The sequence below is a fragment of the Coregonus clupeaformis genome, unplaced genomic scaffold, assembly GCF_020615455.1.
Source record: "Coregonus clupeaformis isolate EN_2021a unplaced genomic scaffold, ASM2061545v1 scaf0005, whole genome shotgun sequence".
In the NCBI taxonomy this organism is placed as follows: Eukaryota; Metazoa; Chordata; class Actinopteri; order Salmoniformes; family Salmonidae; genus Coregonus; species Coregonus clupeaformis.
In genome coordinates this window covers 596,212-619,352 of record NW_025533460.1, presented here as the reverse complement: position 1 = coordinate 619,352, position 23,141 = coordinate 596,212, and the positions used below count along the sequence as shown (strand labels likewise).

At 40.9% G+C, this 23,141-nt stretch overlaps 1 protein-coding gene and 1 long non-coding RNA gene across 4 annotated transcripts; both read left to right on the top strand.

The window, feature by feature from the left end:
• Positions 1-764: 764 nt before the first annotated feature.
• LOC121577825 lies at positions 765-20,021 on the top strand. 3 transcript variants are annotated; one of them, XM_041891745.2, is made up of 6 exons: positions 765-998; positions 5,272-5,343; positions 5,613-5,657; positions 6,172-6,333; positions 6,629-6,712; positions 18,337-20,021. In XM_041891745.2, the coding sequence occupies exons 1-6, from the start codon at positions 900-902 to the stop codon at positions 19,012-19,014; spliced, it is 1,140 nt and encodes a 379-aa protein (XP_041747679.1). In that variant the 5' UTR covers positions 765-899; the 3' UTR covers positions 19,015-20,021. The 3 variants fall into 3 exon arrangements, with proteins under 3 accessions (XP_041747679.1, XP_041747678.1, XP_041747677.1); XM_041891744.2 differs by having other exon boundaries at positions 5,269-5,343; XM_041891743.2 differs by lacking the exon at positions 765-998 and adding an exon at positions 1,006-1,154 and having other exon boundaries at positions 5,269-5,343.
• LOC121577826 lies at positions 9,940-11,167 on the top strand. Its single transcript, XR_006002683.2, has 2 exons — positions 9,940-10,415; positions 10,569-11,167. It is a non-coding gene; the product is annotated as an uncharacterized LOC121577826 (long non-coding RNA).
• Positions 20,022-23,141: the final 3,120 nt, after the last annotated feature.

Here is a 23,141-nt window from a genome sequence, read left to right as displayed (position 1 = left end):
CACCAAACGGCAGGCGTCACAGACACCGGGAATCTTCAACTTCAGTTGACCCTTCTCAACACTTAACGCCACTCCAGTTATCACTCCTTTCAACAACACCCTGCTCCGGAGAGGAAAGCAAGTCACAGTTCTTGTCCCCAGTTGCATGGTGCGGAGCGCACACTCCCTCTGGACGACAGAAATGCAAAAAAACAACACGATTCCACTTCGAGTCACTTTCACCAACCCAACATTCCCCAACCTCTTCTCCACCCCAACCTGACACAACATATGGATCAGCCAGAAGGCAAGCATCCATTCTCTCCAAAAATCTCACTCCCACTGGGCAAAAAAACATCTTTATCACCATCGGGACAAGGCTCAAACTCTGCATTCTTCACCGCACCTGCCACCACAGTTAATTCATCCTCACTCTCTTCATGTTCAATTAATTTCCTTCTGCAGCAATCCATATTTACTCTTAATATATTCCACCTCCATCTTGGCACTCCCCCACCGTTATAAAACATATTTTGGAAGCTATATAAATTCATTTAGTAATGTCTACATTTGTTTTTGCCATGTTTATTCTATTACAGACACCTTAATGCATACTTATACATGAGTTAAACATAAAAATAGACTGCTTTTCTGAGGAGTGCCAATATGGCCGACCGGTGGTTTCAAAACCACTCCATGGCCAAAACATAGTGTAGCTATAGCAATCCATGGTTTATATACGTCATTGGGAGGCAACCCATGGAATAAAACGTTCCGCCCACAATCTGGGCGTCAGTTCATTCTGTCGCGATCCCTTCATCCGCACAAAACAAAACATTACTCGTTGACTACAGTACTCATATCATCTAGTTCTTAAGAACAGGATTTATATTTTTTGTGTATCGTAGGTTACTAGAAAAATGCATTCCGGGACTTTGGAAAGAGACGGGTCACCGAGAAGAAGGAAGCTTTCTCGCGGAGTGAGTGAAGATGAGTCACTTCGCAACATTATCAAGGAGGTGAGCGTCGAGCAATCACGTCGCAATCGTATTGCGACATTTACAAGAGTCATGCAGTCTATTATCTGTAGGCTATTATCTATTTTTATAGAGTCTAATTTGACATTACTAGGCTACAGTGGTTACAGTCGAGAAGATTCATCCTCAAGCTTTACAGTAAGCCACTGCATGTGTTTATATTTTTAAGGTGTTTACTTTGTTTTTTACTGTTTTGTAGCCTACTCATTTTCATTTACACTCTCACTCCAATGTTACTGTAGCATGCGGTGTTACATTGTCTCAATTTCACTGAGGGAAAACGGTAACATTGTTACAATGACTTCCTTTCGAACAGTATTACATTGTAGCCAGCCTACGCACAACTGAATTGCCTTCAAAGGCTTTACGTTTAGCTAGCTACTTAAAACACCAGATAAAACAGGCTTCTAATCTGTGGCAATTTTGTGATGTAGTCCGCCATAAAACCCACAGAAGAAGAAGCTTCTAATCTGGTCTAGTGTCTCCCATTAGGGCACAAGTAAAAAAGGTATGGCTACTTCGTTAGAATAGGGATGACACATTGCTTGACTAATGTAGTTAGAATTCAGTCATCAGTGGTTCATACATTTATCTAATTATTTTTCATAATTGGTAGAGTACTGTAGACTTACAGTCCATAAGAACTGGACCTAGATGTTTGCAAAGTTGTGTTGATATGTAGCCTAAGGGAAGGCCTAAATCCATTTTAATTCAATCCCTTTTTGACAGCATTCCTTTTGATTTCAACAAAACCTTCCATACATGTTTGCCCATGGAAGAAGTAGTCAGAAAGTGACTTTTTGGACCTGAATGACAAAACATTCAGGAAATAAAGGTGCTCAAAGTTGACCCATTTTGCATACGCCACCATACCATGAGACATCCATTTCTTCATCACTGGGAAATGTAAATGGTTGAGTTTGATATCATTGTTTTCAAACTATTGGATTATTTATTGAAAATAATTTTTAAACCTTTAAAGTCAGTTATCTAAAAACGGATTTCTGATTGTTTTCATATTCACATACACTACCGTTCAAAAGTTTGGGGTCACTTAGAAATGTCCTTGTTTTCGAAAGAAAAGCAATTTTTTAGTCCATTAAAATAACATCAAATTCATCAGAAATACAGTGTAGACATTGTTAATGTTGTAAATGGCTATAGTAAGCTGGAAACAGCTGATTTTTAATGGAATATCTACAGAGGCCCATTATCAGCAACCATCAGTCCTGTGTTCCAATGGCACGTTGTGTTTGCTAATCCAAGTTTATCATTTTAAAAGGCTAATTGATCATTAGAAAACCCTTTTGCAATTATGTTAGCACAGCTGAAAACTGGTGTGCTGATTTTAAAGAAGCAATACAACTGGCCTTCTTGAGACTAGTTGAGTATCTGGAGCATCAGCAATTGTGGGTTCGATTACAGGCTCTAAATAGCCAGAAACAAATAACTTTCTTCTGAAACTCGTCAGTCTACTCTTGTTCTGAGAAATGAAGGCTATTCCATGCGAGAAATTGCCATGTCCAGTGTCTGTTCTTTTGCCCATCTTAATCTTTTCTTTTTATTGGCCAGTCTGAGATATAGCTTTTTCTTTGCAACGCTGCCTAGAAAGTCAGCATCCCGGAGTCGCCTCTTCACTGTTGACATTGAGACTGGTGTTTTGAGGGTACTATTTAATTATGCTGCCAGTTGAGGACCTGTGAGGCGTCTGTTTCTCAAACTAGACACTAATGTATTTGTCCTCTTGCTCAGTTGTGCACCGGGTCCTCCCACTCCTCTTTCTATTCTGGTTAGAGCCAGTTTGCACTGTTCTGTGAAGGGAGTAGTACACAGTGTTGTACGAGATCTTCAGTTTCTTGGCAATTTCTCGCATGGAATAGCCTTCATTTCTCAGAACAAGAATAGACTGACAAGTTTCAGAAGAAAGTTATTTGTTTCTGGCCATTTTGTGCCTGTAATCGAACCTACAATTGCTGATGCTCCAGATACTCAACTAGTCTCAAGAAGTTTTATTGCTTCTTTAATCAGCACAACTGTTTTCAGTTGTGCTAACATAATTGCAAAAGGGTTTTCTAATGATCAATTAGCCTTTTAAAATGATAAACTTGGATTAGCAAACACAACGTGCCATTGGAACACAGGACTGATGGTTGCTAATAATGGGCCTCTGTATGCCTATGTAGATATTCCATTAAAAATCAGCCGTTTCCAGCTACAATAGCTATTTACAACATTAACAATGTCTACACTGTTTTTCTGATCATTTTAATGGACAACAAAATTGCTTTTCTTTCGAAAACAAGGACATTTCTAAGTGACGGTAGTGTATTTTGTAGCTTAGACCCTATTTCACATCATCTGAGGTTGCTGTGCTTGCCATCAATTGAGACACAACATGCTCTTGAATACAGGGTGGGTGACTTTTCAATCATAAATATATAAATCATAGAATGGACCTATCCCTTCAGACCACTCACTGCAATTTAGCTAGTAAACCATTGACATTGAATTGAAATTGTAACTTCTAATTACTACCACAAAGATGACCATCGGTCCACCCACCATTGAATGTCAACTTAAATGCTCATGTCTATTCTATTGTCTATATTTCTATGATTTCATTAGGTTTCCTATGGAGGAATAACAGTATAATTTAAAACAGATGTTCCCATTCAAGTCAACCGTCTCATCTTTGCGGTACCATTTGAAAGTTAAAATATCAATTGTATTCCCATTTTAGTAGATTTATCAGCCAAACCATGACACCCACCCTGTCTCAACCGATTGTGGGCACAACACAAAAACCATCATTATCAAGCCTTTCCCTTAAATGTATGTACGTTTTGTGAAAACATGTAGGTAATATTCAATAGCAGTGGGAAGGCCACTCATTAGATTGATCATCACAGAAGACGTAACTTGACGTTCATTTGACAAAAGTTGGGTCCCTTCTAGCCATGACCGGGCCGGCTCGCACCACTCGCCATTCCCGCTGCGATTCAGCACCACAGCAGTGGAAAGAGGACACTCTTTGGTGGCCACAAAATGTAGAAATTATAAAACTGATGTTGGACAATCAAATTCGATATGTAAATAAATGAAATTTGGTTGGTTAATTGAGAGAGCTTATTTTACAATGCTCCTGTGAAACCAGGGCTGCGCCATGGATTTATGAAAGCACGTGACTCGTGTCGTGTGATATACATGGCTTATTGATAACAACTCCGTTTCCTACTATAGGCAGTTGGCTGCCTAGTGATTGCAACATTGTAACTGTCCGATGTGAATAGTTGGCAACGATGTTTCGTTTGCAAGTGCTACTGAATAACCTCAACTGAAATGCACCAATTGTGCATGATACACATCATTACTGTAGTCTATCAATTCATTCCATATCTTTATACTATACATGACACATGGGCGGCATATGTTGATGTTGCCTAGGGCGGCAGCAGAACTGCTAGGACTGGGCCTGACGAACACAATAATTTGCCTCTAATTTACTTACGTTTGAGGCGGACCTTAGCCTGCTCAAAGTGAGCTGTCGTGAAGTCAAAACTGTCCCAACTCCTTGGATCAGTTTACTATGCGCATCAGCCTCGTTACTTTGTCCTCGAGGCCGTCCTTACTCTGTTTTGGAGAAAGAATCCCCTTTCGGCGGGCACACTAGAAACAGGGATAATCACATAATCTTCGTCAATTTTGCCCTGTTAGGGTACACTTAGCTGAAGTCCCTTATGAGGACCTTGCGTCTTTAACGTGAGTAAAAATAGAAACACACCCGACACTAATTTCCAAACAGCTTGAGGATTTATTATCCTATTAAGTATATTTGCCTTTGAAGTTGGAGCTCATCGACTTGTATTTCCATCAATGAATAAAAAGCGTTATTTTGCAATGGTTTTTCTTTTTCTCCTGGACAATTTGGCCGACAACAATTTTATTGGCTTGTAAAAAAAAAAAAAGATTCGTCCAAAAGCCATTTACTGGCTAACGGAAACCCTGGCTAGCATCCCTGTGGAAGGCTTTCGACACCTTGTAGAGTCCATGCCCTGACAAATTGAGGCTGTTCTGAAGGCAAAAGGGGGTGCAACTCAATATTAGGAAAGTTTTCATAATGTTAGGTACACTCTGTGTATACCAGCTGACTGGGATGTGGGAACAATGTAAAAAGTGTGCTAACAGTTATTCCCACATGGTTTTGTAGACAGTATTTTGGGTCTGTCTGACATGTCTTTTATTCTTTTGTCAGAAGGAGAGTTCGGCCAGGCGTCTGACACGCAGTGACAGCAGAGGGGGGACCCTCAAGAGGAGAAGTGGGAGTCAGGTATAATAAGAGTAATGGATGAAGCTACTGGTATATTTAGGTTGTGTTTCAAATGGCATCCTATTCCCCATAGGGCTCTGGTCAAAAGTATTGTATTATATAGGGAATAGGGTGTGGTTTGGGATGTAGACCTACAGTGATCTGACATTTAAACATGATTACCTCTGATTCTATCAGTGCTATGAAACATACTTAGAGTATGCTAGAACTTCTTATTATATTACTTGTTTGAGTGTTGTTGACCTTTCTCTTTGTCTTGTTCACTCCAGCAGTCTGAGGAGGATCAGGAAATGATGATGGAACTCCCTGAGAGGGTGATTATCTGCACAAGCCTTTTTAATGAGGATGTTTTGCAGAATACCTTTTCTCATATTTGAGCAGTATAACCAGTTCTACTGGATGTGAAATTAGACATTCTAACAGCATGTGCTGCATATTCAGATGGTGCATACTCTTTATGAAACTCACACAAAATAACCCAGGAATAAATAATTTTGCTCCAGTGCAATTATGTGTTGTCATGCCAGCAACGTGTTGCCATATAAAGAAGAAAACCTGGTATGACACAGAAAAGGAGGACCATAGACCAGAAATAGCTATCAAAAAATGTAATCTCCATGAAGCAATATCCAACAGTTGAATATGAAATTACATGTCACAACATTAAACCAGTATTGTTGTTAGTGTGACTAGATGAAGCTGCCCACTGCCATGCCTGTGTTTGTTGTGAGCATGATGACTAATTGGATCTTCCCACGGATATGCCTGTGTTTGTTGGGAGCATGATGACTAATTGGATCTTCCCACGGATATGCCTGTGTTTGTCAGCTCGACCTGCAGGCGAACTACGACGATGTGTTGCAGGAGCTGCGTGGGCTGGAGCTGCAGCGGGAGACTGTGTTGTTCCAGGTGGACGTTCTGCAGGACGCCCTGGAGGGGGCCGAGGAGATGCTGGCCGAGGCCCAGAGAGAGGCCAGCCACGCCACCATGGTACACCCAGTCATACACACTTGCAATGACTGTGATATGTGGTTGTCTTACCTACCTTAGTGAAATGCACTGACTGTAAGTCACTCTGGATAAGAGCATCTACTAAATTACCAAAATCTAATGTACATGTAAAAAGATCCTAGAGGAGCAAAACAATGTTTTATAGTAGGAATGTGCAATTTCCTGTGACCAAACTGTGGGTCCCAACCTACCGTTAGAGAACCACTGCTCTAAAACAGTTCACTACCCTCAGCTGCATTGGGTCATAAATTGATGTGTCTTTCTGTATTTGTAGGAGTTGGCGCAAGAGAGAGAAGCCAAGAGGAAGTTGGAGGACATGGTCAGCTCTCTGATGCAGGAGGTGGAGAGGCTAAAAGAGGTAATGAAGTATGAGGAGGTGGGGCTTACATAATCATACAGAGAGAGGCACAAGTACAGCAGGTTTCCTGGTTTTGGACATATGCACAGCAGGAAGCCTAGCGGTTAAGAGTGTTGGGTCAGTAACCGAAAGGTCGCTGGAACGAATCCCCGAGCCGACTAGGTGAAAAAACAATCGATGCGATCTTGAGCAAGACACTTAACTCGAATTGCTACTGTAAGTCGCTCTGGATAAGAGCCTCTGCTAAATGACTAAAATTTAAAATTTAAAAATAAAGAGTGACTAATAGCTTGTTTCATGCCAGCTCTGGTTGGTTGCGTAACTCGTTCCTTTTCCTCCCACCATAGCTGTTATTCTCAGTGTGCGGGGTGTGTATGTGTACATTACCATTCCTAAAATAGGGCAATGTAAATGATTGACAGATATTTGTTCTGTCCCAAAGGATATGTTTGATAAAGGTGTTATGCTTGCTACATGTTGACTAAAGTCAGGTGGAGTACATTTTGTACTCTAACGAGAGCAGCACACAGCACAGTAGAAGATGTACACATTTCACTCCGGGTTACATTTACATTACATTTTACATTTACATTTTAGTCATTTAACAGACGCTCTTATCCAGAGCGACTTACAGTTGGGGCATTCATCTTAAGACAGCTAGGTGGGACAACCACATCATATGCATAGTAAATACACTTTTCCTCAAAATAGCTATCAGCAAAGTCAGAGCTATCTGGTTGTTATCTGCTACTGAGGCTTGTGGCAGATTGGAATGGAGTCGTCTGTTTGCAATTAAAAGGGACAATCCACCCCAAACCTACGGAGGTCCAGAGAGGACATATGGATGAAAAAATTATTCCCACGTTATGTCGATCACTATTTATTTATCTCATGATCACTACATAACAAAAGTTGTTTTGTCGATCACGAGATGGTTGTCTCATGGTCATGACATAACAAAAGTTGTTTTGTTGAGACTTACTGATAATAGATTGAGGGTATGGCTGAGGCGGAAGAGCCCATGGTGGATCAGCATATGTTTTTATTGATTATTTCATGCTTTCATTTGTGTTTGGAGCTCATTATCAGTTTGTAAGTTAGAATGTTAGCAAGCTAAATGTCCATTACCTTGCGCTAAGAGCTCGTGGGGGATTTAAGCCCTGAATGAGGCCTGACAACATGCCACCCCCAAGACCACAGCCAATCGCATGCAAGCAACAATGCAGCTAACTTGGCAGTCTTGTTAGCTAGACAGCTAACTATCTAGTTTTCTTTGCTGGTTGTTAGTTTATTTTTATTACCTTTTCTCCCCAATTTCATGATATCCAATTGCGATGTTGTCTCATCGCTGCAACTCCCCAACAGGCTCGGGAGAGGCAAACCGCGCTCCTTAACACCTGCCAGCTTAACCCGGAAGCCAGCCGCACCAATGTGTCGGAGGAAACACTGTCCAACTGACAACCAAAGTCAGCCTGCAGGAGCCTGGCCCGCCACAAGGAGTCGCTAGAGCGCGATATGCCAAGTAAAGCCCCCCTGGCGAAACCGTCCCCTAACCGGATGACGTTGGGCCAATTGTGCGCCGCCCTATGGGACTCCCGGTCACGGCCGGTTGTGACAGCCTGGGATTCAACCCGGGTCTGTAGTGACGCCTCAGGCACTGCGATGCAGTGCCTTAGACCGCTGCGCCACTCGGGAAGCCCGTGCTGGTTGTTAGGTTGCATAACTGATATGTGTATAATTGTAAGGGACACTTCATGTTTTATGGATAATATAAAATGTACAGAGTGGGTGAGCTCCAATCCTGACAGGCTGATCAGATTCAATAGCAGCCTCAGAGGCTGATGTCAGGATGCTGCCTTGTAGGCTTTTTTATATGTAAGGCTCTTTGCAGACAGTCTACAAGGCAGCATCCTGACTTATCAGCCTCTGAGGCTGCTATTGAATCTGATAAGCCTGCCAGGAATGGAGTACCACAGTATGAATCATAATACCCATAAAACCTGGCGGTCAAACACAGAAATGGTTCCAATCTTTTTTCTACAATTTTTCTGCCATTTTAGAAACACTTCAAATAAGGGCTGTGTTTCCTGTAGGCTTACCCTGGTGTGACGTTTTGATAACCGTGTAAATCTCTCTCTGACAAGGTGACGTTTATCAATATATTCGCCTGTATTTACCCCCCCAAAATGAAATGCTAATTAGCGGCTTATGTGGCTATCATACAGAACTACAAATGCCCGTCTCAAGCTTCACATCACTTACCAGGGCCATGATGATCTGGACGAGACTGCCGAATCGAGGCAAGAGTAAGTTTATCCAGAGATTCTATCTAATGTTAGCTAAATTGGCAAAATGTGTTTAATGGACAAGTCTGTGAACTGTATTGGGCAAGTAAAGAATGTACACAATACCTGTTATCTAGCTAGCTAGCTCATGGTTAGCTAGTTAACAAACATTAGCCTGGCTAGATGGCTACATTAGCAGTCTATTTGGCTAGCCATTTAAATGCATGAGAAATTCATAAAAACGAGTTTAGCTTTTATGAACCAACAGTTTAGCTTGCTATTTAACTAGCTAGCTAACTTACATGGGTAAACTAGCATTCTAGATCATGTTTGTTTGTGTCTGTGGGTACTACTTGACTTGTAGCTACCCTAGCTAGCAGTATTATTTTGGTCTGGCTTTTTGAGAGGTTTCAGAGATGGACTGATTAGCATCCTCTCTTTTGTCAAGTGTGCTTACTTTACTGCGGGGAGACATTGATTTGTTTGCTGTTTTCCCTCTAGACAGCAGATCATTAGTATAACTAGTAGGCAAGGTTATGTAACCTTATTTAGTCCTCCAAGCTATGGTGGGTTTTTAAATAATTGGTTTGTTTTTAAGTATAATTATTAACTTTATTTGCACCTTCTGTATTCCAGAACCAATGGGTCTTATCACCTCTCAACTAGGCAAGCTGTTTCGACATGGAACACTATTCTCCTGCTTTGGTCTGTTTCAGTCATTGCAGCAAGTCCTGAAGAGAAGGAGTGTGTGAAGGGTTTTGTCCCAGCCCAGCTCCAACACCTGACTTAAATAATCAGCATGACGAATTCACGGCGATAGGCTATGATTTGTAATTAGGCATGAGCTCGGCTGGAACAAAAGCTTATACACACTCCTGCCATTCAGATCTGGAGATGTCCACCCTTTTAATTCATTATTCACTACGGGTACAATCTGGGGGGGTCAATTTCACGGTATTGATATATAACGCATACTCCACTCTCAAGTGGAAGTGGAACTTGTTGACTGATGCCAAGGCAGCTGCTAAGAAGGGAGCAGCTGCGGGCCAGAAGACTACAGCCAAGGCAGCACTGGTCCACACCTGCCCTGTCTATCGGGAAAGTGGTGTTGGTTGGTACTGTATGTGCCTTTAGGTTCCTCTCCATGTGTCGGCTATTGTACTAGCCTGTGTGGTACAGTCTTTCATATGTGTAGTAGTGTGTTTCATCATATTGCTTAGTTTATCATTTGTGTTCACTTTGAATTCAATCTAAACCACAGATTAACTTCCTCCATTTTGTCTTTCACCTTTATAGATGCAGACCTGAAGACATTCAAGCAGCACTTTGAGAGCAAGCATCCCAAGTCTCCAATGGTCCCAGTACTGGTTGATGTGTAGGCCTAAGTGACCACACACTCAAATGGACCTACAGCTGGGGTAAGATTCTTCCATCTTTCACACACAGTAGACATGGTGTAAACCACTATGTTGTCAACAAAATGCTGTCATCAATGCTTAAGTTTTATTGTGTATGGCTCAATTGGTGGAAATGCTGTGATCACTCATTGTTTTAAATTTTGTGATTCACAGACACAAATTGACCACGATTTGAATGCTGCAACTGTGACGGAATGATGTCGAGGGACACACGCTGAGACCCCGCGTATAACTGGACATGGGCTGGATATTTGTGGCAACAACCTATAAGGGATGCAGAAGCACACCAGCACCCAATTTGATGTTTATTCCATGGCCAACCATCCCTCTAGCTACCCCTTATTCCACACTGCCTTTTATGCCCCATGGTCCCTCAACTTCGGACACTTTGGAACTCTCCATCTTATCTACCTTCACCCATTTTCCCTACGCTGCTTCCTTCACTTGTTCTTCTCCTGATTTGATAACATCTAGACTCAGTAACACATTTTAAAAGTGTTGTGCTGTACTGTTTTTGCTAACTTTTTTCATCTGTGTAATGCTGTCCTCCCGCTTATGCTGGGGTTCAGACTAAATGCAGTGGTAAATGTGCTGCTCACAATTGACAGCAGCAACATTGACCTGTTAAATTGACAAGAAGGCTGTTGATAGAGTTGCGTTTAGGCATGTATTCCTTGTTATGAGTCTTAAGTGTGTTTCTCAGTCTGCTGGAGTTGACCTAGTATTTATATTAAACCTACCTTACACATCCAGTTGTATCTTCGTTTGTAACTCACCCACCAAAAATCACAATATTCTGTTTTACATGTTGTGTTATTTGTGCTGATCTAATTCCAATAATGGAAAAGCAGAATAATCTGTGCGCTCTCCGATAGTAATAATAGTTCATATGGTGCTCCTCGATGTGCCAGCTTTGTGGCATTGATGAATATAATTACTTCAAGTCAGATGTGGCTTGCGAAAGTATTCACCCCCCCTTGGCATTTTCCCTATTTTGTTGCCTTACAACCTGGAATTAAATTGGATTTTTGGAGGGTTTGTATCATTTGATTTACACCGCATGCCAACACTTTGAAGATGCAAAATATGTTTTATTGTGAAACAAACAAGAAATAAGACAAAAAAACAGAACTTGAGCGTGCATAACTATTCACCCCCCCAAAAAAATCTATACTTTGTAAAGCCACCTTTTGCAGCAATTACAGATGCAAGTCTCTTGGGGTATGTCTCTATAAGCTTGGCACATCTAGCCACTGGGATTTTTGCCCATTCTTCAAGGCAAAACTGCTCCAGCTCCTTCAAGTTGGATGGGTTCCGCTGATGTACAGCAATCTTTTAAGTCATACCACAGATTCTCAATTGGATTGAGGTCTGGGCTTTGACTAGGCCATTCCAAGACATTTAAATGTTTCCCCTTAAACTACTCAAGTGTTGCTTTAGCAGTATGCTTAGGGTCATTGTCCTGCTGGAAGGTGACCCAGACTCAAATCTCTGGAAGACTGAAACAGGTTTCCCTCAAGAAGTTCCCTGTATTTAGCGCCATCCCATCATTCCTTCAATTCTGACCAGTTTCACAGTCCCTGCCGATGGAAAAACATCCCCACAGCATGATGCTGCCACCACCATGCTTCACTATGGGGATGGTGTTCTCAGGGTGATGAGAGGTGTTGGGTTTCCGCCAGACATAGCATTTTCCTTGATGGCCAAAAAGCTCAATTTTAGTCTCATCTGACCAGAGTACCTTCTTCTGTATGTTTGGGGAGTCTCCCACATGGCTTTTGGCAAAACACCAAACGTGTTTGCTTATTTTTTTCTTTAAGCAATGATTTTTTTCTGGTCACTCTTCCATAAAGCCCAGCTCTGTGGAGTGTACGGCTTAAAGTGGTCCTATGGACAGATACTCCAATCTCCGCTGTGGAGCTTTGCAGCTCCTTCAGGGTTATCTTTGGTCTCTTTGTTGCCTCTGATTTAATGCCCACCTTGCCTGGTCTGTGAGTTTTGGTGGGCGGCCCTCTCTTGGCAGGTTTGTTGTGGTGCCATATTCTTTACATTTTTTAATAATGGATTTAATGGTGCTCCGTGGGATGTTCAAAGTTTCTGATATTTTTTTTATAACCCAACCCTGATCTGTACTTCTCCACAACTTTGTCCCTGACCTGTTTGGAGAGCTCCTTGGTCTTCATTGTGCCGCTTGCTTGGTGGTGCCCTTGCGTAGTGGTGTTGCAGACTCTGGGGCCTTTCATAACAGGTGTGTATATATACTGAGATCATGTTACACTTTATTTAACTAATTATGTGACTTCTGAAGGTAATTGGTTGCACCTGGTCTTATTTAGGGGCTTCATAGCAAAAGGGGTAAATAAATATGCACGCACCACTTTTTTGTTATTTATTTGAAAAGTAATTTTTTTCACTTCACCAATTTTGACTATTTTGTGTATGTCCATTACATGAAATCCAAATAAAAATCAATTTAAATTACAGGTTGTAATGCAACAAAATAGGAAAAACGCCAAGGGGGATGAATACTTTTGCAAGGCACTGTATGTATGCATTGTTTGCTATTTTGATTTCTTTAAAACAATGTAATTGCTGGAGTTCAGGTGTTTGACGTGATTAATGGAGGTCTAGGTGCATTCTTGTCAAATAAATATGCTTATTCATTCATGATTGTGGATACATTCTGCAATGAGTTAATCTGGCTTTGAATCTGCAACAGAAGATGTCAACAAATTTGTTCTGAATTGCTTTAATACAGCAGTGCATTCTGACACCATACATTTAAATAGATTTCACCTCGTTCATATACAGTGAGGGAAAAAAATATTTGTATCCCCTGCTGATTTTGTACGTTTGCCCACTGACAAATAAATGATCAGTCTATAATTTTAATGGTAGGTTTATTTGAACAGTGAGACACAGAATAACAACAACAAAAATCCAGAAAAACGCATGTCAAAAATTTTATAAATTGATTTGCATTTTAATTAGGGAAATAAGTATTTGACTCTCAATCAGAAAGATTTCTGGCTCCCAGGTGTCTTTTATACAGGTAACGAGCTGAGATTAGGAGCACACTCTTAAAGGGAGTGTTCATAATCTCAGTTTGTTACCTGTATAAAAGACACCTGTCCACAGAAGCAATCAATCAATCAGATTCCAAACTCTCCACCATGGCCAAGACCAAAGAGCTCTCCAAGGATGTCAGGGACAAGATTGTAGACCTACACAAGGCTGGAATGGGCTACAAGACCATCGCCAAGCAGCTTGGTGAGAAGGTGACAACAGTTGGTGCGATTATTCGCAAATGGAGGAAACACAAAAGAACTGTCAATCTCCCTCGGCCTGGGGCTCCATGCATGATCTCACCTCGTGGAGTTGCAATGATCATGAGAATGGTGAGGAATCAGCCCAGAACTACACGGGAGGATCTTGTCAATGATCTCAAGGCAGCTGGGACCATAGTCACCAAGAAAACAATTGGTAACACACTACGCCGTGAAGGACTGAAATCCTGCAGCGCCCGCAAGGTCCCCCTGCTCAAGAAAGCACATATACATGCCTGTCTGAAGTTTGCCAATGAACATCTGAATGATTCAGAGGAGAACTGGGTGAAAGTGTTATGGTCAGATGAGACCAAAATGGAGCTCTTTGGCATCAACTCAACTCGCCGTGTTTGGAGGAGGAGGAATGCTGCCTATGACCCCAAGAACACCATCCCCACTGTCAAATATGGAGGTGGAAACATTATGCTTTGAGGGTGTTTTTCTGCTAAGGGGACAGGACAACTTCACCGCATCAAAGGGACGATGGACGGGGCCATGTACCGTCAAATCTTGGGTGAGAACCTCCTTCCCTCAGCCAGGGCATTGAAAATGGGTCGTGGATGGGTATTCCAGCATGACAATGACCCAAAACACACAGCCAAGGCAACAAAGGAGTGGCTCAAAAAGAAGCACATTAAGGTCCTGGAGTGGCCTAGCCAGTCTCCAGACCTTAATCCCATTGAAAATCTGTGGCGGGAGCTGAAGGTTCGAGTTGCCAAACGTCAGGCTCGAAACCTTAATGACTTGGAGAAGACCTGCAAAGAGGAGTGGGACAAAATCCCTCCTGAGATGTGTGCAAACCTGGTGGCCAACTACAAGAAACGTCTGACCTCTGTGACTGCCAACAAGGGTTTTGCCACCAAGTACTAAGTCATGTTTTGCAGAGGGGTTAAATACTTATTTCCCTCATTAAAATACAAATCAATTTATACAATTTTTGACATGTTCTTCTGGATTTTATTGTTGTTATTCTGTCTCTCACTGTTCAAATAAACCTACCATTAAAATTATAGACTGTCTTTGTCAGTGGGCAAACGTACAAAATCAGCAGGGGATCAAATACTTTTTTCCCTCACTGTAGTTGGCAGAAATTATAAGGGATTAAATATAGACCTCCACTGGCTGAAGGAGAAAATGATCTGGTAAAATAAGGGTATGTTACTAATATCAAGTAGCCTAGTATTCATGGCACATTGTAAATATCTGACTGCTACTAGGATAGTATTTTGTACAAGACCAAATGCATAAATAAGCCACAAATATTAGTTAAATAAAATATGAAAATGTTAAATATCTTTCGTTTTGGATTAAGGTAGCTATAGCTGGCTAGCTGACAGCAAAGGTGTCAGCTAGAGATGACATTCAGGAGTTTGCAAGGATTTGTAGTCTTGCATTATGTCTACTTTGATGCTAATGAGTATTTTCGAATCTGAGTTAATAGACACGGCTATATTGATAAAAGTCACCTTGTCCGAGAGAGATTTACACTTATCAAAACGTCACGGCAGGAAAGCCTACATGAAACACAGACGTTGTTTGAAGTGGTTCTGAAATGAATGGTAAAAAAACTATTGGAACCATTTCCATGTTTCACCGCTAGGTTTTATGGGTATTATGACACGTCCACTGTGGAGCTCTATAGAGCTCACCCCCTGGATCAGATATGCATCTGCCTATAAAGCACTTTGACAGCTAATCTGCCTGCAAGGAGCCTTACCTATAAAACGGCCTACAAGGCAGCATCCTGACTTATCAGCCTCTGAGGCTGAAATTGAATCTGATCAGCCTGTCAGGAATGGCGCTCACCCACTTTAAATGTTAATATCCACCAAACATGAAGTGTCCCTTATAATTATACACATATCAGTTATGCAACACTGCTAACAACCAGCATAGATAACAAGATAGCTAGCTAGCAAGCAAGCAAGCTAACAAGACTACCTAGCTAACTAGCTAGCTCACGAGGCTAGCCCAGTTAGCTGCGTTGTTCCTTGCGTGAGATTGGCTGAAGTCTTGGGGGCGGCACGCAGCCTGGGAGACAGCACTGCCTGTCAGGCATCGTTTAGGGATTAAATGCCCCACAAGTGCATTTGTGATCAACGCAGCCACAGGGTTTCTTGATGAGGTGGTTATCGTGCATTTTAATAAATGTATGGATGATGCGTGGTGCTTAAGATTTTCTCGTGATCTCGACAAAACAACTTTTGTTATGTAGTGATCATGAGATAAATAAGTTGTGATCTCGACATAACGGAATATTTTTTTTATTCATATGTCCTCTCTGGACTTCCGTACAAACCACCAATTCCTAGGATTAACAATGTTAAACTGTGTTAAATAAGACTAATATGTGAAAACAATATTTTTTGTGAACAAGTTTCATTTTGTCGTTATAACAAGGTTGGTAGCAACCAATGATGTATACAAACCCTAGATTGCTGATGCTACAGTATGTATTGGCAATGAGAGGCTTTGAAGCCACCGATCAGTCATATTGGCACTCCCCAGAAGAAGCAGTCATCAATTAAATGTTTCAAGGACAAATGTACAGGTATTTTTGTTGTTGTAGTGGGGACAGTAGCATTAGAACTTTGTGACAATTATACTTTAAGGACATTTTATTATAGGAAAATATATACTTTATGTTTTGCTCACATAATATAATTTAAAAGTATGCATTAAGGTGTATGTAATAGAAAAAAAGTGGCAAAAACAAATGTAGACATTAATAGATACATTTCTCTAGCTTCCAAAATACTTCTTACAATGCTGGGGGGCTTTAGAACAGTGCCCCCTCTCTGTCATCTAGTTTATATATAAATCATTGGTAGCAACATGTGAAAATCTGTTGCAGCTCAAGTCAACTACAAAACCTACAATAATTAGGTAGTTAGCTAGCAAATGTAGCTACACACAATAATACCAAAGTCAATATTAGCATGTGAATTAGCTCGCTAGCTGTAAAATTGTCTAACAAACTACACTATCAATCTAGGAGTCTTATCTCACTGAGTTCAGCTTGCAGTTCTTCTCTGCCCAGAGCGGGTGCAGAGTGTGTTGCTGTGGCAACATTAGCCCTTCCCACATGTCCCACAGAGACACAGGGCACATTGCGAGATGGGACTTGAAGGAGAAACTGATTTGAATAATTTGGTAAACTGTTTAGATTGAGCACGTCTAAGCGAAATATATACTCATGACGATATAAATGGGTGGATGTGTTCTAGACAAATATATGCCCATACCATTTATTGGCTCATTTGGCGATCTGGAGCGCAGGCTAATTGTTTAAAAAACGTTATGAAATGGGATATCCCCCATCTCCAGTGACGAGAAGGGGATACCTAGTCAGTTGCACAACTGAATGCATTCAACCCAACCCCTCTGAATCAGAGAGGTGCGGGGCCTGCCTTAATCAACGTCATCGGCGCCCGGAGAACAGCTGTTGCTGCTCAAGGGCAGAATGGTAGATTTGTCCACCTTGCCGGCTCAGGTATTCGAACAAGCAACTTTTCGTTTACTGTCCCAACGATCTAACCGCTAGGCTACCTGCCGCCCTTATATAGAACTTTCCTACACGATTTCCTGATTTCACAGATGGAAGATAATGATGGGAACATTTTTATTTTACGAACTGATAGGTTTTCACCAAAGTTTCATGATTTTTATTTCTGGGGGTGGATTATCCCTTTAAAGCCCTAAGAAGAGCTAAACAATATATTCTAGCTGGCAGTCTATATCCTCCTCACTTTAAAAAACCTCAGATTTTAAAACAAATTAATATTTGCAGTGACTCAGAGATCTTGGTCGTAATAATTTGGTCATCTCATCATCAGCATGGTCTTGTGGTTGGGAAAGTCCAGTGTGGCCCAAGGCTGTGTGTGTGTGTGTGTCCTGTCAAATGGCATTGGCCTTGTACACAGCATGCACTCTGCTTTGCAGTAGGATGCCTTGCCCACAGCCCACTTACTGACAGACATGCAGGCGCTGCTTGTTTCCTATTGTAATCGGGAAACGGTAATGTGACAATTGGCCTGGCTACTTTCCCAGCCCATGACTCAAACCTACGTTGAAGAATTACAGGTTAAGACAACGGGTTTCTAATATCCCATAACTTTGCAACAATGGGACTAACTATGCTAGTTAACAACAGTGCTGGTAGTTAGCAACGGTGCTGGTCCGACGTTGTCTTAACCTGTATATTTTCGAACTAGCCTCAAACCATGCAAATAGACCTATGAATGTATTGATAGTGTAGCACAAGATGTACTACAGGCTATAAAATGTATTTGACAGAGAGTTGGACTCATATTCGTAATAGTAACAGCCCAGACCATGTAAGTCATTATAATACGACTGTACTTGTTGAATCTGGTTTTCATATTACCCACCTCTAGCCTGGAGTGTCCTGTTGACATTTTGCATCTAGTTTTACGGTATGAAAATATAAATGTCTCTGTGTGCTTCAAGATTTAACACCTGCCTGTTTCCCTGCTGTACTGAGGTCTGTACAGGGTTTGCCTCCCAAATGGCGCCCTATATAGTGCACTATGTGAAAATGGTTAATATAGCTGTTATATCATACTGTTCCACAGGAGAGGAAGACCATTCCAGCAGTACCAGTGTACACACTCGTCAAGGAGCAGGAGCGGGAGGAGGAGATGGCTAGACAACAAGCACAAGAAATGAAAATCAAAAAGGAAGCACAGGAACAAATCAGAGATGCACCAAGGGATGAGGGCAATTCTGCCAAAGATGCACCTCTCTCTATTATCCGATTGGACAGTGAGAGCCCCGGGTCCAACAACGGGCTATCATCGGAGACCAGTGCTGGGGGGCTGCTCGCCTCATCCTTCAAAAAGGGGAGGGGGGAGCAGCCCTATGACAGTCCATCCCGGCCCCCTCCTCTCCACGTCGACCGGCTGGGGTCCTCTGTGGACTCTGAGGATGAAGGAGAAGGGGCAGAGGACAGCTTCACCAAGTTCACTAAGATGGTCAACAAGACCTTTGGACCGTTGGCGCTGGGTAGCCAGACCCCAGGAAGCAGTCAGGAGGAGAACAGGCGCGACATCTTCCCAGATAGGAATAACGACACAGACAGCATCAGCGCCTATGAGGATGCCTGCGCCGACACGCTCGAGCTGGATGAGGGAGACGGGCCAAGGCTGCCCCATGATGAAGGCTCCCCGGTGGATGATGAGGAGGGAGATCCATCGAATGGCAATGAACCCAAGAGCCCCAAAAACCCCAATGATTCTTGCATTCTGTCATAAGAGCTGCAGAACTGTTGTGGTACGAAGGGTCAAATGTGCTCTGAGATCACTGCTCTCACTCTCTGCCCTCTTGATAATATAATAATATATGCCATTTAGCAGAGGCGTTTATCCAAAGCGACTTACAGTCATGTGTGCATTCATTATTTTATGTCTTGAAAAAGGGTTTAAAAAATCTGTTATTGGACCAGTGCGCACGTACAATCCATCTACACCATAGAAGGGTAATGCCAACATTGGGAGTTGTCTTAATGCAATCAGGCAGGGTGGAATTCCAGTAATGTCTACAGACGTCTCTTAAGTCAATCTTTCTCCTTCAGCATGTTTGGCATGACTTGCAAGGTTGCACTTATGTGTTTAGTTTTCCTACCGTTCGGCACAAAAGGCAAATTACCTCCCTCTGTTTCTTAGTGACTGATGATCACTTAAGAGTGTTTGCGTACACTGAACTATCAGATATGTTTCAGGACACACCACAGACCTCTTGTATTCTAAACAGGCAAATTATGTGATTTATAGATCACATACTGTTAGTGCTGAGCGATTTAACAAAAATGTTTTTTAAACAACTAATTGACCGTCGTAGGTTGTTATTTGAATTCCATTTAGTTCTGTTTTTTTCTATGAGCTCATTGCGCAGTTTCTCTAGAGATAAGTCAGATCAACCCGAACTGTGCGATGTAGTAGGGAGTTGTAGTTTCCAACAGGCCATTATTCTACGTAGTTTAGCGCAGAAATGTGGTAATTAACTACAATGACCATAATCCATTGCGTGCCTACTTCCAGTCTGTGTGGGGCAGACACAGACGGAGAGAAGAGACAGAAGATCGCGCGATCGAGAGGGATAGAGCAGTTGCTTCGTGAGGTATCTCTACCTGAAAATAAATGATCTAAATGACCTAGTTTGTATTCATCAGTCATAAAATGTACATCTTATTTACTTTGAAGAACTACTAAAATTGTGATTTTGTCAGACAGCATAGGCAGCAGCTCTATAGAGATGAGATGATGACTTGGAATGAAATAATAAAGTAATCAAATAAACTAAATATAATATACACAACTGAAATATTTTATTAAAGTAATGTAATTAAATTATGGTTAATAAGCGATAAGCAGTCATGGGCAGTCACTACCATCATGGAACTTTATTAATTGTTTTATTCTGTGTAACAGAATTCAACCCACATAGTGCGTTTACTGTCTAAAGAAATGATCTAAACAGAAATCGAAAACCGTGATTATTTTTTATTAATCGAACCAAAACCAAACCAATCTCAAAAAGCACTAATCGCTCAGCACTACATACTGTAGAGTTGTAAGACGATTATAGCTGTTTTTGTGCTCTTATAAGATCAGATGCTGGCAAGATTGTAGTCACAATAGCAAGCAGCCAAGGAGCTAGCTACTATACATGTAGCTACAGGGAATGTTTTTAAGGAATGTATTTTATCTAAAAGAAGGACTTGGTGCCTTTCCTGCCTCACCTTAAGGCATTTTATAAATATGAAAGATGAACTTAATATGAATTTACTGAATGTAATCTAGCTTTAGTTATCAGATGTCCATCATTTGAAGTTAGTATGATACTAGCATGATTGACAAAGGGAACAATCCATTTAATAGTAAAACTTGAATGATACCTGATATTTTCTATTTACACGTACAGTAACAGTACTAAATGCTACTCAGTGCTTTTAAGGTCATGCTTGCACAGTTGCAGTGAAACTACTGAATTGGGAGAAACCTTACATGCTATCTTTTTGTATCTGACATTGCTGGACAATATATCCTTTGTTTTTGTTCTCTTTCTACACCTAACCACAAGACCTGACGATAATCTTTTGACCTGGGAGTTGCTACCTATTCATTTTCCTTAGGTCCCAAAATGGCACTCTATTCCCTTTGTAGTGCCTTCCCTTTGTAGTGCCTTCCCTTTGTAGTGCCTTCCCTTTGTAGTGCCTTCCCTTTGTAGTGCCTTCCCTTTGTAGTGCCTTCCCTTTGTAGTGCCTTCCCTTTGTAGTGCCTTCCCTTTGTAGTGCCTTCCCTTTGTAGTGCCTTCCCTTTGTAGTGCCTTCCCTTTGTAGTGCCTTATAAAGGGAATATGGTGCCATTTGGGATGCATACTTTATCAACATTTCTGTCCATGTTTGAAGCTAGCGAGTTCAAATGGAATTGATCTATTTTCCAATACTCACCTTTTGAAATTTGTACAGTTTCCATGGCTACCTAGGACAGTCTTTTTACTGCTTGTCTAATATGAATATGAACTTGGGTGCAAATCTTACACTGCCTTCAACACTAGGTTTTGTGTGTTGTTGGGGCTTTATGTGTATCTCAAGTCAGAATGGAGCTCTTGGTGGATTGGGGGGCTAACTTTGATACTTGTGATTTACATGTTTTCTATTTCTATTCTGTTTCTGTTGCCTGAATTTCTGTTTCTGCGGGAGATATACTGAACAAAAATATAAACGCAACATGCAACAATTTCAAAAATGTTACTGAGTTACAGTTCATATAAGGAAATCAGTGAATTAAAATAAATAAATTAGGCCCTAATTTATGAATTTCACATGACTGGGCAAGGGTGCAACCATGGGCGGGCCAGTTTATGGTAGAGAAATTAAAATGAAATTATCTGGCAACAGCTCTGGTTGACACTGGTGCAGTCAGCATGCCAATTGCACCCTCCCTCAAAACCTGAGACATCTGTGGCATTGTGTTGTGTGACAAAACTGCACATTTTAGTGGCCTTTTATTATGGAACATTTCTGGGATTTTTTTATTTGAGCTCATGGAACATGGGACCAACACTTTACATGTTGTGTTTATATTTTTTTCAGTATATTTACTTAAGAGGTTTATAAACGTGCAATACTGTACCTGTTATGTTGATGAACGGTTATGTGTCTTTTATCTCTAATGCAACTTGATGTCACAATTTATCTTGAGGAACATTTTGGTATTTTCTGAAAAACAACTAATGTATCTTTGATACAAAATACAAAATAATTTGTTTTTCCGGCAGGGTCTTGGCACACATTGTGTGTTAGATTAGCAGAAGCATTCTGCAGCAACTAGTTTTGTGGTTTGCACTTGCAAACAGGATTTGCTGCATCATATGACATGCTCTAAAATGGCACAAATAAATGTTTCACAAAAAAACAGCTATATTCCTTCCTGAGTGGTAATGCTTATGCTTTATCATCATGTTTTAACCAAATAGTTATAAGATAAGCAATGGTATGTCTTTTTGGAATGAATTTGATTATTTTAAAGAATAAATATTTGATACACCTCCACATTTCTCTATTTCATCTTACAACATGTTATCTTATCACATCAATGATGTATGATCAAACTGCACATGAATAGACCAACAACCAATGATGTATGATCAAACTGCACATGAATAGACCAACAACCAATGATGTATGATCAAACTGCACATGAATAGACCAACAACCAATGATGTATGATCAAACTGCACATGAATAGACCAACAACCAATGATATATGATCAAACTGCACATGAATAGACCAACAACCAATGATGTATGATCAAACTGCACATGAATAGACCAACAACCAATGATGTATGATCAAACTGCACATGAATAGACCAACAACCAATTAAAGATAAAAAAGAGAGGCACTTATTTGTAAACATTTTAAAACAAGACATTTGGACTGCGATATAGGATACACATACATGGGCAATACACATTGTGATAAAAAGCTTGATAATACAAGACTTGAAATGAGATCCAGTGGGCATATAGTGCCTATTATGATGCTATATTGGAACACCATTAGACAAATATATACTTTGTGTTTATAAAACAATACACAGCCAGGGAATTATATGAAACTATAGCACAGTAATATTTGCAGTAAGCAATGTGTCTGTGGTAATTAAAATCAGATTTTGGACATTGATTTTGTCAAACCACAAGAAATGATCTTCTCATTGTCTTAGTTCCTCTGTTTTTAACACGATCTCTATGCAATTGGCCAACATTTTTTTTCAACCATCACCGGTGAACAGTCTGTAACCTTAGGGTTACCTGTACTGTACATGGTTCTATACATTCCATTTTAACTGCAACATATACAACTTTCCTATA

Bases quoted from the DNA above. Each gene is read 5' to 3' on its own strand.
- LOC121577825 (XM_041891743.2), top strand. From the start codon at position 1,050: ATGCAGTCTATTATCTGTAGGCTATTATCTATTTTTATAGAGTCTAAT. The intron at 5,344-5,612 runs GTATAATAAGAG...TGTTCACTCCAG, and splicing joins AGAGGAGAAGTGGGAGTCAG to CAGTCTGAGGAGGATCAGGA. The intron at 6,334-6,628 runs GTACACCCAGTC...CTGTATTTGTAG, and splicing joins AGGCCAGCCACGCCACCATG to GAGTTGGCGCAAGAGAGAGA.